Below are 19,300 nucleotides of genomic sequence, written 5' to 3'. Positions count from 1 at the left end.
CTGAAAACAATTGGCTGAGCTGGTACGGTGGCTCGGAATGCTCAGTGGCTCGTGGAACTGATGCAACAAGGGACTGATGCAGAGAGGGTGTTCTGAAGGAGCCAGAAGGGGCTGAACTTTCAGGGGGAGGGGAGAGGACAGGGAAGAGAGGAGGGGGTCAACAGATAGGGTGGCTAAAAGAAAATAGGGTGGGTGGGGAAGCAGGAACTTGAGGCAACAACCAGAAAGGAACATGGGAAGCCGCCTTACACTTTCATTGGTGCATCTAGTCCAGTATTGTCTACACTGACTGGCAGCATTTTTTCCAGGGATTCAAAGAAGGATCTCTCCCAACCCTACCTGGAGTTGCTGAGGATTGAACCTGGGACCTTCTGCATGCAAAGCAAATGCTCTACCATTCAGCTGTAGCCCTTTCCCCTTTTTAATTCTGGAGTGATGGAGTTGAAGAAAGAAAGGAAGAACCAAGGAGATGTAGGATTGGGGCAGAACCACACACAGGGCCCAGAAATAGGAACGGGTGTGCATTTTTGGCAAGAAGGATGTTCTAGGGGACAAAAAAAAGAGTTGCTAGGTCTAAAGTCTAGACCCCCAGAAAGGGAATTCTGCCCACTGTGGATTCTACTTTCATCACATCCCTGTAACCCGAAGGGGGTAAACAAGAGTTAAAAAGCAACGTGTGTTATGTGTTCTTAGGGGAAATGAATTTCACATACTGAATTGAACTGACCCATCAAATCTCGGGCTCTAGGCTTGTAGTTAAGGTGTAGTGTAGCTAGGAAACACATTCACTGAAAGCAGCAAAATTCAGTCCATCCCGCCTTGTACCAAATTACAATAAGGGTGTATGTGATTCTCACCATTTTTTTTTCTCCTGGCAAAAGTTCTCTCCTGCTGTTAGAAAAGGGAGTGTGGACATGGGGAAATGGATCAACAGCAACTCCCCTCCTCAACTGTCCCTAACAGGCTTTAAATGCCTCGTCGCCCCCCCCACACACACACTATAGGAACTCAGTGGTGAACTGATTCAGACACATCAGCCTGCTACCTTCATTTCTGACCCCACCTGACGCAGTCATGCAGCAATTCCTGACAGATGATGCAGGTGAGTGTTTCTTCCATTTTGTCTGGCTTCACGTTGGATGACTTGGTGTCTTTGGGCCCTGTTTTAATTGCACATTCATTTGGAGTAATCACCTGAAGATACGAGCTGGCATCGCCACCTGCAAAGGAGGAACACACATCACAGTCTTGGTGCACACATGCACGTGCACACACACACAAAGACACAATGGAACCTAATACATTGTTGCTCAACAAACACAATGTTGGCTACTGGCATGAGGCTGCCCTCCCCCACTTTGCAAGTGTGGCGCTTGGTGTGTGCTGTAGGGGATCCACCTCAAGAAGGGTTGGGGAACCTCTGGCCCTACAGATGTGGCTAGACTACAACTCTCATCCGCCCTGCCCATTGGCCATGCTGGCTGAGGGTGATAGAAGCAGGAGTCCAAGGGTTCCTCGTCCGTGCCTTAAAGGGCTCTCGCCTCCCTGACCAGGTTGGAAGCTGGAAGATACCCCAGCAGTTCAATGGGCTCAGGCAGTGCTTCCAGGCACACCCTCCAATGAGCTGCTCAGACTGAAGAGCCAGACCTGAGGTAGCGGTCATATAAAACCAGATGAAATCTTATTGACTCCTCGAGGTCATCTGAAACTGCAGTACACCAAGGCCTCCTGCAGGGAGGCACTGAGAAGATGAGGCGAGCCATCTTCCTGCCTACGCCTCCTCTTGTGGTAGAGGGGGTAAAACAGCCTGACAGCGTTTGGCACCTTACAACAGGGATGTGGAACTTGTGGTACTCCAGATGATGCTGGACTTCACATCCCATTAACCCCTCCCAGCATAGCCAATGATCAGGGCTGATGGGAGTTGTAGGCAATCAATATCTGGAAGGCCGCATGCTTTGCATTTCTGCCTTACAGGGAGAAGGAGCTGGTATCCCAGGGCAGAAATCTGCTAACCTGCTTTTAGTTTCTTCCTAGCTGGCTCCAAGGCTTCCTCTTCATCCCTGCTTTTCAGCTCAGGTATAGCTGACGCCATTTTCTCTTTGTCCCCTGAAGAAGTGTCAGAAGTTTCAGTATTTACATTTGGCTGCTTGCATTTAAGTGATGCTTCCAGACCACATGGTTCCAGGGTAGGCAAAGAAGGGGCAGGAATGAAGGCGTGCAATTGTGACCCTGCAAAACAAAACAAAACCAGAACGTGTGGTGCATTAACACAAAGCTTTGTGCACACAAGCAAGCAAGCAATCACAGCCATTTCTCCTGTGGCCATGAGAGAGGGGCAGAATTTGTCAAAATTATAATGGACTTGGTCTTCTGGTGTGAAAGACTTCTCAGCCCTAACTTTTGAAAAGGTTAAGCCAGTGGCTCGCGAACTGTCTTCTTCCATGGGCCGCTTGAAAATTGCTGGGGGTCCTGGCAGACCACTTAACGATTTTGTCTGCCTGCTGCAGCAATTGTGATGCACAGTTCTAGATGCTGTATGATTTTTAATTGTCTTTTTGTTGCTTACTTCTTGTATCGTATTTGATTGTTATTACTAAACTGTAATACAATAAAATACCATAAAAGCAGCAATAAAAAGACAGTTAAAAAAATCAGTATGAATATTTAGTGCGGACATGCCGCAGACCACCTGAACGCAGCTTGCGGGCCACCGTCTGGGAACCCCTGAGTTTGGCAATGGCCATTTTGCTGAAGCCTAACAGTTGTTAGACATTTGGGGCCAAACACATTAGACCTTTACCAGATGTTGAGGGATTATCCTGCTCAGTGGAAGCTGACTCAGCGAGAGAGGTAGAAGCAGCGTTAAAGAGGTTTGATGTGGAAGTGGATGGCCGCGGTTCGTCGTAGCTAGCCTGGCTGGCCGACAGCGGCAATGCCATTGAGGTCCCATCATCGCTTTGCCCGGTACTTGAGGTATCTTTGGTCACATGGCACATGCTTTCGACGGTGGCTTCTGCAGCGGGGAAGGGAAGGAAGACATCTCTGGTATGGCCTCAAGAGCTCGACGCTTAGAGAAATCAGCATTAACAGGATTCCTCAGAGCCACACGGCCTTAAAGGGGTGAACCAAATCTGAACCACTCATTCTTCCCTGCCTCTGTTGGTCTTGAATTAATCGCTTTTACTTACCTACTAGCTCATTGGCTGGGTCCTGTTTTGGGTTTAAGGATTCATAAAGATATGCAACATCTGAAAGGAGAGAACACAGATCAGATTAAGCCGATAGTTACCAAGAGGTAAGAACATAAGAAAAGCCCTGCTGGGTCAGGCCAATAGACCATCTACTCCAATATCCTGTTCTCATGGCAGTCAACTAGATATTCGTGGGAAGTCAACAAGAAGGACCTGAATGCAACAGCAACTCTCACCACTTGTGATTCCCAGCAACTGGCATACACAGGAATACTACCTCCGACAGTGCAGGCAGAACATAGCCATTGTGGCTAATAGCCATTGATTACTTTTTCCTCCATGAGTTTCTCTTAATTCTCTTACAAAGCCACTCCAAGTTGGTGACCATCACTACCTCCTGGGGGAGTGAATTCCATAGTTTTAATTAAGCGCTACGTAAAGAAATCCTTTTTATCTGTCCTGAATCTTCCAAGGTAAAAGACTCCCTAAGGAGAGTAGCCTGGTGAAATGTGGACTGCTCCCTGCCACCCCCTTTTGTTTCCAATGTGTGTCATTGCTTAGACAGGAGGGAGACTATTCCTCCTGGTTAGCAACATGCTAACAGCTACAGTAAGTGCTCCATTTATTGGTGCCGGAGACTACCAAAAGGTTCCAGGTGCCAGAGACTACCAAAAGGCAGCATGGTCTGGTGGTGAGAGCACTGAACTAGAAGCAGAAAGACCCAGGTTCAAATCCCTGCACAGCCATGGAACTCACTTGGTGATTCTCTTTCTCCCTCTCTAAGCTTAGTCTACTTCACAAGGTTGTGGAGAGGATGCAGAGACAAACCTTTGGCCATGTGGTCCCGAGCCATCCCTTCCCTGTCAATGGCTAGGCCTTTGGTCTGGGACAAGAGAGTACAAACAGATGCGTCCCATCTTAGTTATGCTTGGAGAAAGGCTGAATGTTCCTCTGTTCACTTCTTTAAAAATATACACGTCAATAATATCAGTATCAGAAGGTGAGGTATTTGGCTTTAGTTGAAAAATTAAACACCAGAATTAGTGGTGCTGAGGGGACAACAAAAAAAAGAATGATGTTATTGGGGAGTGGTTTGCCTTTATTATGCAAACAACTAGGAGCCAGCACAGTCAGACTCTCCCCCTGGCCCCAGTTATGTTCAGCGATGGCATTCGGATTCCCTATGGCTTCTAGTGCAAATGGATCTTGATTTGGCTCTCAAATTCTCCCTCTTTATCTATCTCATCTAGACTGGGATCTCACTGGATTTGAGTAGATTTGGACTAGAGGTGTTCTTATAAGAGGAAGGAAAAGGAGTAATGTAATACCTGATGAATTCATGAAAGTCTTTGCAATGGCTGGCCTGTAGGGTTTAGTTGCTGTTATCTTCAGTTTATTTTATACTAAACATATGTTCATACACTTGTATCTTGTATTATGTTTATGCATATAAAAACAAAATAAGTATATACACAGGAAAAAAAATACACACACACTTTAACCTAGGGATGAGGAACTTGCAGGCCTCCAGATGTTGTTGGACTCCAACTCCCATCAGCCCCAGCCAGCAGGACCAAGGGTCAGAGGTGAGGGAGTTGGAAGCCGACAACATCTTGGGGCAGGGGGGGTAGATAAGTTCCCCATTCCTGCTCTGACCTGTCAATCTCTGCCAAAGAAGCCATTAAAAAAATAAAATAAAACAAGATTCCCTTACTGTTTTCTGGCTCATTTTTCCTGTAAACAACATAGATCACATCTCCAGTCTGCAATGGACAAATCTGCTTCTTCACCACCTTCTGTTTATTAATAACCGTTCCATTAGTGCTATAAGAGAGAAATAAGTGGTTATTAACAGGGGAGGGGCAGGATGGGTGAATGGTATAAAAATATGGCTACTCATAGAATTGGAAACCATAGAGGTCATCTAGCCCAATCCACTGCTCATTTGAGGAATCTTACATCTACAACATCCCTGATGGCCATCCAGCTCTCTGCTTATATAACTCCCGTCAAGAATGCCTGATTTTAAAATGGCTTTGAGGCAAAGAATTGTAGGGGAAGACATCTTGTCAGGGGGGGGGCTCTGAGAGGCATGACTGTAGTTTTCACAGCTGAAGCTAGTTAATTAGGCCTAAGCAAGAACACCTGCTTATCAGTAGAGACTGGTATTCAAGGCCGCCTGGCCTGGGAAGGTTGGGGAGTACGTGACAGGCGTGAAAACTCCAGAAATGTTTCATCATCAGAGAGCCCCCTGATTGGCTAATTAATTCCTGGCTGTTGCTGGGCATTTTCCCATAAGAACAGGATTCAGACCTTAGGTCTTTGCTCTCCAATGTACCCTATGGATGCTGATGCTACCTTGGTGAGGTTCCACCTTCCATCTGCTATCCAGGCTATACATCTCTGGGGAGATGTGAAACCAAGAAGCTATTTTGCTTTTTACCTCTTTGTAAGTATAGACTAGGCTAGACAGTTTTGTTATTTTGTTTGGTGACTGTAACTATCTGTATTTTAGCTAGCCCTCAGGGGTGTGGGTTTTAAGGAACCATTTTGCTGTTGTAATTGTGCACTTATTTTTTATTTAATAAACTTACTTCTTATTTACCAGTGTGTGTTCATTGCAGGAGGGGATTTGGCTCTGAATCCAGCACCTTGGCCAATTGACCACGGACTACCTTTTATTTGGATAATTTGCCTAAGGCTCCAAGACAAGGAGTGTAGTTTGGCTCTTGTCTGTTGGAATCATTGACAGGTCATTTCTGGCACCCTTGGCCCAGATTGGGTGACCAGATTAAGGGGTGGTGGCAGTCTACCAACTTTACAGGGTTGTTGTTGGTTTACTCAGCCCTAGTAAGGGGAGGCACGAGTTTGTGCCCTGCCAGGATCAATTGCCCTGGGTTTGGGAATTGAGTCCTGGGACTGATCTGCTCCGGTTCATGACAACTCCAGAGAAAGAGAGCCCACCACCATCCACAGCAGACTATTCCATGGTCAAACAGCTCTTATCATTAGATTTTTTATCCCTAATGTTCAGACGAAATCTGTCTCCCTGCAACTTCCACCTATTGATATTAGTCCCAGCCTCTGGTAATGAGACCAGATACACCAATGAAAATTCAGAACTATTGTTTTTAGAGGAGCAGAGTTTTACTGCTCCTGCCTCGTATACAGCCACAGGCAGACAAACATCTTCCTTCCAGAATTCCCCTTGCGGTACCAGTCCAATATAAGTCCTGGGGGTGGAGGTGGGACTAGTCTGTGCTTATTTCAGGACACTGTTAAAATCCTGGCATAGATCAAGGAATTATCTGCTGCAAACATTACAAGAATGCATAATGTGGTTAAATAGGCATAATAAACTCTGCAAGTGAGGAAAAATGACAAAGATTCTTAGGCGCTAAACAGGAAGGTCATCATCTGCAAAATGCTGCAACCACGGGATGACTTGTCAAAGAACAAGATGTTAACTGACCTGCTCCTAATTGTCATCTCACCCCATTATGTTACCATTATTTGCATGCCACAAAGACTTTGCGCCTCAAATGAAGCGAGTTCTACTTCACAAAAGGTTATGCCACAGTTAAGTAAGATAGGCTTTTGGGGTGCCACACTACTCTCCTTTTTTTGCATTTGCTATCACTAGGATGGTCATGCATTCTACTTTACAGAGGACTGTCCTCTGTTTTGAAAGGCTGTCCAAGTCCAGCCCTATTGATGGTGCCATCTCTAGGCGCTGCCTGGTTGGTGCTAACCTATGACAGGGCCTTCTCGATGGTGGTTCCCTGTTTGTCAAATGCCCTCCATGGTGAGGTGTGTCTATCTTCCTCATTATTGCGCTGTTGTGTAAAAGTCTACCTAGGCATCTGATGGCTGAAAGATACTGTTCTTGGCAACCTTACAAAATTATTAGCTGCGAGCAATTATTTTACCTGTTTTGAACATTTGAATTGTACCAGAATTGAGTTCACCGAATCCTTTCATACCAAAATCAACCCTTGCCAATGGTGTTGATGTCAGTAGTGTAATTTAACAATAGGAACAATCAAAAGACTCCTTCTTCACTCAACTTCTGAACAACTTGGAGTCGGAAACCCTTGCTGATCTACTGTCAAACAGCCCGCTCCTTAATTCTGCATGTATGCCTGCCCCTGCAGCACAGCACAAACAGAACTGCTCTCTCTACTTCCCGCTACTAGCTGTGATGGCTGTGCTCTGCCACCCTAGTCAGAGGCAGCATGCTTCTGAAAACCAGTTGCTGGAAGCCTCAGGAGGGGAGAGTGTTCTTGCACTCGGGTCCTGCTTGCGGGCTTCCCCCAGGCACCTGGTTGGCCACTGTGAGAACAGGATGCTGGACTAGATGGGCCACTGGCCTGATCCAGCAGGCTCTTCTTATGTTCTTATGTTCTTAACCTGGTTAATTTGGGAGGGGAAGCCTCAGTGCCTCCCCAGATTCCTTTGGGAGGAAGGGCAGAACACAGCGGTGGCTGGTGCCCTTTGGGCAGGGCAGAAGGCAAGGCGATCAGCAGTAGGGGAAGCCGGAGCCAATGACAGGCAGAGTTACCCTCTGATTGGTTCCAAGTAAGTGAGAAGGCAAGCAGGTGGGGGCTTGCTGATGCCAGACTGAGGTTGGTGGGGCACTGTCCCAGTAGCCCGAATGAGCCAGCCTCCATTGGAGGGACAGCATCACAGCAGCAGCAGCAGCACTTGCACAATGATTGATATCAAAGGCTGGATGATGAGGCATAGCTAATAACATATACACAAAAAGCCACTCTTGCTACCAGGTGGATAAAGCCTGTCTTCACAAGGAGTTATTCAAGGGAAAATGCTAGAACTGGGTACAGAAAAACTGCCCTGAAATGGCAAGAGGGAGGCAGAGGGAGCGTCCACACACAGCAGGTTATTGTGGATTCTGTGCTGCTCATGCAGGCACGTTTTTTCGCAGCATCTTCCCCATCAAACGCCATCCTATATTATTTCTCCCATTTACTATCATTTCTGCAGGAAATCTGACTAGTGGAAACAATAAATCCAAATTAAATTGGATTTTGATGATGAGAACGACGTGTGGATGCTTCAAAAAAACTTCCCTGCATGAGCACCGCTGAGTCCGCCATAAACTGCTGTGTTGAAAGCGCTCCAAATGCACATTGCTGGTGGCAACTACATCTCAACAAGAGTGTGGTGTAGTAGTTAAGAGTGTCAGAGTAGGACCTGGGAGACCAGGGTTCAAATACCTACTCAGTCATGAAACTCACTGGGTGACTTTGGGCCAGTCAGTGCCTCTCAGCTTACCCTTCCTCACAGGGTTGTTGTGTGGATAAAATGGGGAGGAGGAGAATCATGTGCATGACTCTGAGCTCCTTGGAAGAAAGGTAGGATATAAATGTAAGAAAAAAAACAACAAACAGGGAGATGAGCTGCATATTTGCTATGAAAGTTTAGCAATTCCAGTATCTGGTTCTGAGAAGCCAGTTCAACTATAAAGGGAAGATCTGCACAGTTGCATTTTAAGGCCTATGAGAGAAAGCCCTATGAGGAGAGACTGAAAGAACTGGGTACGGTTAGCCTTGAGAAGTCTGAGGGGAGGTACGATAGCACTCTTCAAGTACTTGAAAGGTTGCCACACAGAGGGGGGCCAGGATCTCTTCTCGACTGTCCCAGAGTGCAGAACATGGAACAATTGGCTCAAGTTGCAGGAAGGCAGATTTCAGCTGAACCTCGGGAAAAACTTCTTAACTGTTAGAGAGATACGACAATGGAACCAATGACCTAAGGAGGTTGTGGGCTCTCCAACACAGGAGGCATTCACAAGATAGCTGGACAGCCACCCGTAGAGTATGCTTTAAGTTGGATTCCTGCACTGAGCGGGGGTTGGACTCAATGGCCTTATAGGCCCCTTCCAACTCTACTATTCTATGATTCTATGATAAGGATGAACCTTCAAAACAAGCTTTTTAACAACTGCATTAAACTAACCAAAACAACCCCCCTCAAACTTTTAAAACGGCAAAAAAACTCTCCAACCCTTCAAAATGCTTAAAGGAAAACTTTTTGTTTTAAAAAGTTAGAGCCAAGATTTTGAGGATTATTATTATGCGATACAACAACAGAATCACAAAATGCTCTCATCCTAAACTACGTCTGCATCAGGGGTGGTTTTTAGAATCGTTTCTTCCATTTGTGACGCTCTCAAGCAAGGGCTATTGCTGAAGCAGCAAAAATTGCACCATCCACAAAGAGGGAACAGGAGGCTCAGTGAAACTCTCAAGATTTGAAGAAGTACAAATAATATTTAAAATAGCAACAACAACAAAACACTAAGGGGGTGGGGGAAAGCCCCCAAACAAACCAACACTGACTACTGTGGAGAACTGGTAGGGGAGGGGGAATGGGATCAAGTGTCCTGGAAGAAGACACAGCTGACTTACGGAAAAACTGGACCAAAGCAATCCACACTGCATCCTTTTGCTACAGACTGCAGTTGTACACACTAAGATCAGTCCTGAAGAGCAAGTCTGGGGAACCTCAGGCTTAGGGGTCCAATATGGCCCTTCAGGTTCCTATATCTGGCCCTCGGAACTCTCCCCAGACCACACCCCATTCTAGTCCTACTTTACACCCCGAGTGTTTTTGTCTGGCCTGAATGTATTTTTGAACTCTGATGAATGTCTCTTGCTTGTCTGGATGGAGGACTGAGAGGAGCATGAGAGTGTGTGTACTGTATAAAGGTAACATGGGCATTCATTGCTCCACCCACCACTGGCATGTGGCCCTTGGAAGGTTGCCTAGAAGGGAATGTGGCCCTCAGGCTGAAAAGCGCCCCCCCCCCTTGCTGAAGAGTCAGGATGCTGCAATAGTATGCCAGGCTTGACTGTCAACATGTATCATGGCAAAGCAGCAACATGGAATGGAAACAGGTGAAAGCTGCAATATTGTTATGTAGGCGTACGCGCTTCAGTCTGTGGCATCTCCAGGTAGCAGCGGGAAAGACCTGTTCCAAACCTCGGAGAGTGACAGCCAATCAGTGTAGATCAGAGATGGAGAACCTGTGGCCTTCCATATGTTGCTGGACTAGCACTCCCATCAATCCCTGCCACAGCATGGCCAATGGTCGACAACAAATGGAGAGCCCAAGTTGAAGAACGCTGGTGTAGGCAGTAATATAAAGCAGATCCCTGTGTCCCTATTGTACACATAAACTGGCAATATGCGTGTTCTGGGTTGCTGCTATAATATGCACCAATTCATACACCTGCTTGGTGGTGGTGATGGTGGGGTGCCCCACATGGAGTGCTTGTTTGAAAAATCAAAAGGTACCAGAAACTCTCCACAGACTTCTCATGCATATCCAAAAGTACGGGGCAGCATTGAAGAAATTAGAAATCAAAGGATACTTTTCATATATCCTTCCTTGCTATTACTTCCGTTGCCCACTATAAACCAGTCATGAAAAGTAATGATTATACCTAGTCCCCAAGAGCACCTCTAGGTGAAAATAATCCACTTGTTGAGCTCCTGATGTTTTTAACTGTGCAGCTATAAATACTAGCTTCCCATTCTTTTTGTTTGCAGCAAGCTATTCATACTTCTGCTCCCCCACAACTCCAGGCAGAGCTTTGATCTCAAAACAGCCTGCTTCTCCCAGCACACACAACGACAGAACAAAGAAGCATCAGAGTTAACATACTTTTTAGTCAATGCATAAATTAATAAGGTGCAAACTAGATTTTTTACTGAGCTGTGAAGAAGGGCGAGTGACTTTGCAAGACAAAGGAGACCCTGTTCATTTACAGTTACTGATCAAGGGTGAAAAAAGTTGCAAAGCAAACTATTTGTTTGCCTCCCTTTCTGCTGGGGATAGCAGGAACCCTTTACTCCAAATTGGGCTATGCAAAACATGTGCTTTGATTTTGCAGATTAAAGCTTCCAATACTATTTGTCTTGGCCTTCTAAAAGAAATCATCTCTTCCCTCACACAAAACAAAAAGACTCAAATTCCTGGGCAAAATAATCAATGTTAAATTTTACAAAAAGCATTTAACAAACTGTTGACTTTTTGCAGCTATTCCCTACAAGGGGGGGGGGACAACAACTTAGAAGAAATGTAGGGACCACCTAGGAAAAATATAGAAGAGGTATCTCAGCTTCCTACTAGCTAAAATTTGGAAACATTTCTCTTGTTTATTTTTATTGACACAGTGAAGTTTGATCTAATGCATGTTTATTCAGATTTAAACCCCACCTCCTTTAATGTGACTTTCTCCCAAATAAACATGCATGAGATTGCAGCCTTTATTAGGTTTCCCATCCGAGCTGTAGTCCAACAGCAGTGCTGGAAAGCCAAGTATTTAACAATGGATAGGAAAGCACGGCCAATGGTCAAGAATGATGGGAGTTGTAATCCAACAACCTCTAGAGGGCCATAGGTTCCCCACCCTTGTTCTAGAGGGCACTGAAGGATCTTTAAGATGGCACAGTGGAGAGGAGAACCTGGCTGGGAGTCCAGAGTCTGTGAGTTCAAATCCCCGCTCGTGTCTCCTGGGTGTCAAGGGCCAGCTAAACATCACCCCCACCGTGAGTGGCTCAGGGGTTACATCCCTGCCACCTGTGCAGCCGTGGGCAAGCTGCGTAGTCCCAAGGAGCCCAGTTGCCCCCCAGCTGGCAGTTGCAGACAAGGAAGGGGCTGACTTGTGTAGCTGTGGCAAGCTGAGCAGACCCTAGTCAGCTTGGAAGGTCTAGCCTCAGAGGGAGGCAATGGTAAACCTCCTCTGAATGCTGCTTACCATGAATCCCTATTCATAGGGTCGCCATAAGTCAGGATCGACTTGAAAGCAGTCCATTTCCATTTTCCAGGAAAGGAGAAGTCCAATCAGCCTCAACTCCCCCTACTGCAGTATGCAGGTGTGTAGAGGAGTGTGTGTGTGTGCGCCATGCAAGCCTGTGTGTGTGTGTGATTATTTTGTGCCCACTCCATTTAATTTTCTGGCCTCTTCTTGTTCTCTTATTAATGCACTCCGTCAAATCTTATCCTGCTAGCAAGATTGTATAATGGCAGGCTGCTAGTTACAAGAACCTGGGAGACCTCTACTCCAGTATGTCCTATACAATTTTTAAATGGCTTCAGTATGGTTTCCTTTGCAAGCAAAGCAGCAGCATCATGAAAAAGATTTCAAAATAATTAGATGGATTATTTCCACAGAGGTGATGATGAAAACCACGTGCAGGGATTGGCAATGCAATCCAATCAAGCCAGCATGACAACATTCTGCATACCCAGGAGATTCCTGAGGTACTCAGAAAAATTAGAAAAGAAAAAGAATCTGTATACACACTATACATTTAACGCACATGACTTCCCCAGGTGTTTACCCCTCACACAGCTAAAATTCCCAGGACCCTTAACTCCCATGATTCTTTGGGGGAAACCGTGGGCTTTAAATGTATGCAGCCAGGGCCAATGTAACTCATTTTGCTCCTCCCCCATCCAAGGAATCTTGGGAACTGCATTCTCATTTAACAGTTTTAAGGCATTATCAGTGCACTCACAAAATGACAATTCCCAGTTTCCGCAGGCAAAGCGCAGGCAAAGAAATCTGGTTTTAAGTGTGCAATGTGGACATGGCCCATGAGAGAAACAGGATTTGGCGGGAAGCAAGCTATTGCCTTGGTCAAATAAACACCATCAGGACCACCAGCGTCCCTTGTGAACTCTAAGTAAAACATTTTGATCAACAGAACCAAGCAGGGTAAGTGGAAAGGGTTAAAGCAAAGCTGACCTGGTGTCCTCCAATGATACTTGACCAGATTCTTCATCCACTCTTATTTTACAGTGATCTCCAGACACCAGTTTGTTGCCAGGGAAGGACAAGTCACAACCTTTGAGACAAAATATTAAGGTCATTAGATATACTGATATTTCTGGAAGGTTTCACACTTAACAGAGCCAACAAAGAAAGTGTTGTACAAGGGTGCCTTCATCAAGGCAACCAGATCTAATTCATCCATTGCTTTTGCACAGAAAGCCAACAATCTAAGGCTCAGGATATATTGCAGCAAAAACACGGAGTCTCATAGCTTCTTAAAGACTAACAAATTTATTATGGGCATAAGCTTTTGTGGACAATTCACTTCATCAGATGTTTTAATTCAGTCTAATCCTCAGTTAACTTGTGCACATGTGTGTTTATATAAATATCTATCTATCCATATAAATACACACACAAGTAAAAGGGAAAAATTAAGAAGCTGGAGTTAAATGACAATGAAATGTAAAAGGTACAGATTGCAACAATCCAATTAGAGCTTAAATTTATGCAAAATAAGCGCAACAACCCTTGACAATAGAAGTGACAGGCAATAACACAGTCATCTTAGCAGCACGGAGCAAATTAACACCCGAAGTGGGACAAGAAACTATTATCTCTATTCTGATGCTGTATTTTCACAAGAATATAAGAACTACCTTGCTAGACCAGATCTAGTCCAGCATTTTGTTTCCAATAGTACCTAGCCAAATGCCACTGGATGGGTAGGTAGCTCCATCTGACACCCCTAGATACTCATACACAGGGTACAAGGAGATTGGCCATTCCCTTTATTCCCCTTCTGTACCAAACTGCATATGAAATTCCTATTTAGCTGTTACAACTAGTAGTAATTGATAGCCTATCCCCATGAATGTGTTCAATTCTTTTTCAAAGCCAGGTCACATTTTTCACACTATGCAAAATTCCATGGCATTATAGCCTATAACAGACTTCCCCAACCTTGCCCCTGTCGGAAATGTGGCAAGAACAACTCCTACTTTCATTCTCTTTGCATACCAAAAAGGAGTCAGAGAGAGGATGCTTCAGCTGGCAAGGCTGCCTATCCTTACTTGTGTTCCTCTACCTGTCTCTCAGGGAGCTGACCTCACTTCCAAACTCTCATTCCTCCTCCAACCAGCCAAGGGAGAGCAGACATCTTTGTCTTTGTTCCTGTCCTTTGAGCCATGAGGGCAATGACCAAGTCTGGCTGTTGTGCCTCTTAGTTAGTTAGCTAGGACTGGAGCCTTTCCTATTATGTATTTATTTTAATAAAGTAGTATTTTCTTATTTTACTATGTCTAAAGTCTCAATGATTCAGAGCAAGGTAAAAGCTTGCCTTCTCTCAGGCAAACCACACAATACTCACTCTGCACAGAAATGCTGAGCAAGCTGCACTCAGCTAAACTCTCCTAATTTTACTAACAGAGCCCTCCGGATGTTGTTGAGCTACATCCCCGACTACTGGCCATGCCAGATGGGCTTGACGAGATTTGTACTCTAAGATTTGTAGACTAAGTCTGAGATTTGTAGTCTAAAGCATCATGAGGTTATGGGATGCTGGCCTATAACATTTGTTCTTCCGAAGATGCTGATGTTGAATTTCAACCCACCACCACTCCTGCAAAAAATGTTCACCCTACATATATAAGGCTGCAAGCCAACACAAGTACCTGGAAGTAAGTCTCACTTAACCAAATGAAGCTTATGTCTGAATAGACATGTACTGGATTGTAACCTAAGTCTGTCATCATAAGAATATTTACTATGAATTTATTATCAGAGGTTCGTACTTACACACTTACCTGGGAGTAAGTCTCATTGAATTCAATGGGATCTACTTCTAAGGGTAGTCTGTTGCAGCAAAAACAACAAAGTGTCTTTATGGTACCTTAAAGGCTAACAAATTTAATATAGCATAAGCTAGTCCATGAAAGCTTATGCCATAATAAATGTGTTAGTCTCTAAGGTGCCACAAGCCTCTTCGTTGTTTTTTATCATGAAATAAGCTCCACTAAGCTTTGGAGGACTTTTGCCAAGCAAGTATGTGATGAATCCAGCTGTGAGCAAACAGTAATCTTCCCATCAGAGAACATACATCAAAGGTCACATCTACACCATACATTTAAAGCGCATGACTTCCTCCAAAATATCCTGGGAACTGTAGCTTTCTCAGGGTGCTGGGGATTGCAGCTGTGTGAGGGGTAAACTACATTTCCCAGGATTCTTTGGGGGAGGCCATGTGTTTTAAATGTGTGGTGTAGATGTGCCAAAAGTGACAAACTACAGGTTAACACACTAGATTTTCTGTATAATATATTAATCATAGTTTATATACTTATATACAAATGTATTCATGGTTTAATATAGTGTGATTTTTCCATAAGAATATATTCAAAGCAGCTTACATATAAAAATGGAATATCATAAACTTTTCATAACAGCATCTTACATGGGAGGGCTTTAGGAATTATACTAATGAAAGAACACAAGTGGAAACAGTATGTCTGAACTTGTATCCACCTCAAGAATTTTGACTGTTCGTATATAATGGTTTCAATATTCTTCCTTAAAAGCTGAGGGTTGCAGTACAACACGTACACAAGATTCTAAGTGTGCAATCCTATACACACTTACCTGGAAGTAAGTTCCACTGAACTCAATGGGATCTACTTCTAAGCAGACATACACAGGATTGTAAAAGAAGCATCTTACAGTGTTTTTAAAAAGAAAATCATGATCTGGAATGCAGATGCCTTACGCAAGCAGCCACATAATGTGGCCAAGAATAACAGGGAAAAAAGTTTTATGTCCATTCAGAAAAAAATACATTTAAAATGTATTACTGATATTCTTTGAATCACAAAGGGATTTTCTTGAGAAGGGGATGAGTCCTATTTTTAAAACAGAAAAAACAAAATAGCTTGTACAAAACAGGAAGCAAGATAAGAACAGATACATCAAAGTATTTCAAAGTACAGCTGCAAGTCTGTTGATGGAGATGAGCGCAAAACTAAGAAGACTGCCTCAGCAACCTGCCCGAAGAGAATATCAACACAGAGACATTACAGTCCTCACATACTTTGGTTTCCCTATTGTAGGGTTGAAAACTCTGCACACAAGGGACTGAACAGACAGCTTCTCCAGGACTCTTTGCCATCCTACAGTCTACACATTTAATGCTCAACTAATTCTGGAAACGTACCCTTTTTCCTCCCAATCGTCCACTCTTTCTTCAGCAATAAAAGGTGGGGCTCTGCTTCCTCAGCCCCCAACCGGATCAGCTTCCCCCAAGGCTGTGGCTGCTGTATTTGGCTTCTGACTTCAGAGTGCTCCATCTGGATTTACATCTGAAGGGGTGGGGGAAGGGAAATAAAACTTAAATGGCACTACACAAAAGCGGGTCGTTTCCCCCCCCCCCCATAGCCCCTTCCAACAACTTGCTGTGATCAATTTTTTCCCCCTTAGGAAAAAGGCAGCACATTAATTGTAATAATAATAATTAAAAAATGAAACTCCCAAGGAAGCATGTGAACCTTTTGTAGGGCATCGCCTTCCAGTAAGTTCTTACTCCGATATATATTTTTTTTAAAAAAGTTTTGCTCAGCTGCATTTTCACTCCCTCCCACGTTACAGCCCAATCTTATGCCCATTTACTTAGCAGAAAGTCCCACTGCATCCAATGGGGCTTATACACTGATGGGTTTAAGATCTTAGCTTTAACCCTGTATTTCCTCCCCACCATCCTCTCTCTCTCTCACACACACACACCCTCCTTTGGATCTTCCTCTTTTCCAGTTTCCCCACTTTTCTGCCCTCTGACCCACTTCTAAGTATCTTTTCAGGTAACATCCCTTTGGGCTGAGACATTTGGGGGTATGTGGAAAAGAAGCTTTTAAAAAGGAGGGGCGGTGCCAAATACCTCCCCCTTGTTGGCATCCAGGCTCCCCCCGAAGGCCTCTGCACCGTCTGGATGGAGAGCTGAACTTGCGGGGAGGGGAATCTTCACGAGGCTGGAGGAACTTTTGCCCAGCGCCCCATTTCACTGCCAGGATCCCCACCCCAATCCAGCCTAAACCTAAGCCCTGAGGGAGAGGAGTGGGGAGGAGAGAGACCCCCTCAGCCCCCTCTCCTTCCTCTTCCCCTCCCACCAACCCCGGAGGCTGAGCTCCCCTCCCCCCAGCACCACCAGCCTCTTACACCCAAGTCCTGCCGCTGATGCTGCTCCTGTCAACAGACATTGCCAGCCCTCAGCTGATCAGGCCCTGGGCGGAGCTCGCTAGGCCTTTCTAGGCCAGCCATTGGCCGGTCTAGGTTCGAGCGTCACCATAGAGAGGGTTGGGGAGCGGGGGGAATAAAGAAAAGAAGCCAGGGAAAGAAGGGAACAGGAAGGAAGAGGGCGGCGGCGTTATCTATGGTACAAGGGTTGGCCAGAGAGTCGCTGCACGTACCATAGAAAACATTTTCCTACACATTTTTGAATTTCACATGTTGTACCCCCACCACCAAAGGAATCTGTAGACTGTGCACACGTATAGTTTAAACTGTAATACCCCGGGCAGTTTTGGGTTTCAATAAAACTTTTACCTGGAAAGAAACGAGCTATACCACAAAAGCAAATAATGAGACTTGAGGGCTTCTATGAAAGGCTACTGTGACTTCATCCAGACGTGGATTCCAAGGTGGTATATGCAAAAAAACAAAAATATTAATGCAAATAATAAAAATCAAAACAACACATTAGAATCTGAGAAGTAACGAACCAAAATCTTTTCAGCCAGCTAAAACCATGGACAAATAAAAACATCTTAACCTGGTGCCAAAAAGACTAAAGTGTTGATGTAAGTCTTCCTTCCTAATAAACCAATATCTTTTTCTGCCCGAGGACCACACTTCCTTCTAGGCAGCCTTCCAGGGGCCACATGTCCAGTAGGCAAGGCCAGAATTAAAAGTGGGCAGAGCAATAAATGTGAATTTTACCTTTGTACAGTGATGATGATGATATACTGCCTTCAAGTTGATCCCGACTTATGGCAACCCTATGAATGGGGTTTTCATGGTATGCAGTATTCAGAGGGGGTTTACCACTGCCTTCCTCTGAGGCTGAGAGGCACTGACTGGCCCAAGGTCACCCAGTGAGCTTCATGGCTGTGTGGGGATTCGAACCCTGGTCTCCCAGGTTGCAGTCCAACACCTTAACCACTATGCCACACTGGCTCTTGTGTGTACAGTAGGGTAGTTTTTTTCCACACCACATATTTATTAATTAACTTTATTTATACCCTGCCATTTTCCCAGATTGGAACTCCTGGCGGCTTCCAGATAAAAGACACATACAATTAAAAACCTATCAAAAATAAAAGCATATAATACATAAATGAATAAGTATAAACAAATATAATTAAGAAATGAACTCTAGTTTAAAAAAGCATTAAACTGTTTCTAATAATTAAAACCATAATCATAAAATCAGAATAATTAAAAAATAAACTGGCAAGAACAATATAACATCCTTTTGGGCCTATCCTTGGCCGCCTTTGGAATCAAAGGCTTGCTGAAATAAGAAAGTTTTTAACTGTCGGCGAAAGGACTGCAGGGAAGGGGTCATTCTTATCTCCCTAGGGAGGGAATTCCAAAGCCTAGGGGCCACCACCGAGAAGGCCCTATCTTGTATTTCCACTAGTTGTACTTGTGCAGATGTAGGTATTGGAAGAAGGGCCTCTCCTGAAGATCTCAGGGTCTGGGCAGGCACATAGAGGGCGATGCGATCTGACAAATAGCCTGGACCCAAGCCGTATAGAGCTTTATAGGTCAGCACCAGTGCTTTGAATTGTGTCCGGAAACAAACCGGCAGCCAGTGGAGCTTTTTAACAGGGAAGTTGTATGGTCCCTGTAATCAGCCCCAGTTAACATTCTGGCTGCAGCACGTTGTACCAACTGAAGTTTCGGAGCAGTCTTCAGAGGCAGCCCCACGTAGAGCGTGTTACAGTAATCTAAACGGAATGTGACTAAGGCATGTGTCACCGTGGTCAAATCCCTCTCTATACAACAAAGAGCCACGGGGCTACTTAAAAACCTTGAACAAAGGAATTTCAAAAGGAGACTCCAACATGAAAATGCTGGATTATAATTAATCAGAAGTGCAATGCTAAATATTTGGGTCAGAATAGAGACAATGACTTCCTGTCCCACTGCTATTTTTAATTTGCTCATCTTCGCTAAATTGATTGTGTTATCACAGGTCACTTCTGTTATTTCGTTGTTGTTGTTGTGTGCCTTCAAGTTGATTATGACTTATGG

General features: G+C 44.6%; 1 protein-coding gene across 2 annotated transcripts in view; it reads right to left on the bottom strand.

Annotated features, from left to right (window-relative positions):
• Positions 1–17,302, bottom strand: part of CHFR (checkpoint with forkhead and ring finger domains) — a 40,762-nt gene extending 23,460 nt beyond the window's left edge. Inside the window, exons 1-8 of one of the 2 annotated variants that reach the window (XM_061603331.1) lie at positions 17,201–17,302; positions 16,206–16,350; positions 12,974–13,073; positions 4,909–5,018; positions 3,192–3,251; positions 2,804–3,016; positions 2,017–2,232; positions 1,064–1,220 (exon numbers count right to left, since the gene is read on the bottom strand). In XM_061603331.1, the coding sequence (XP_061459315.1) occupies positions 1,064–1,220; positions 2,017–2,232; positions 2,804–3,016; positions 3,192–3,251; positions 4,909–5,018; positions 12,974–13,073; positions 16,206–16,338 (989 nt within the window). In that variant the 5' untranslated portion in view covers positions 16,339–16,350; positions 17,201–17,302. Of the gene's footprint in view, positions 1–1,063; positions 1,221–2,016; positions 2,233–2,803; positions 3,017–3,191; positions 3,252–4,908; positions 5,019–12,973; positions 13,074–16,205; positions 16,351–16,922; positions 17,147–17,200 lie in introns of those variants that run through there. The other variant, XM_061603332.1, reaches the window with a different exon arrangement.
• Positions 17,303–19,300: the final 1,998 nt, after the last annotated feature.

The sequence above is a fragment of the Rhineura floridana genome, chromosome 19, assembly GCF_030035675.1.
Source record: "Rhineura floridana isolate rRhiFlo1 chromosome 19, rRhiFlo1.hap2, whole genome shotgun sequence".
NCBI lineage: Eukaryota > Metazoa > Chordata > Lepidosauria > Squamata > Rhineuridae > Rhineura > Rhineura floridana.
The sequence above is the reverse complement of the archived record's forward strand: the minus strand, read 5'-3'. Positions and strand labels throughout refer to the sequence as shown.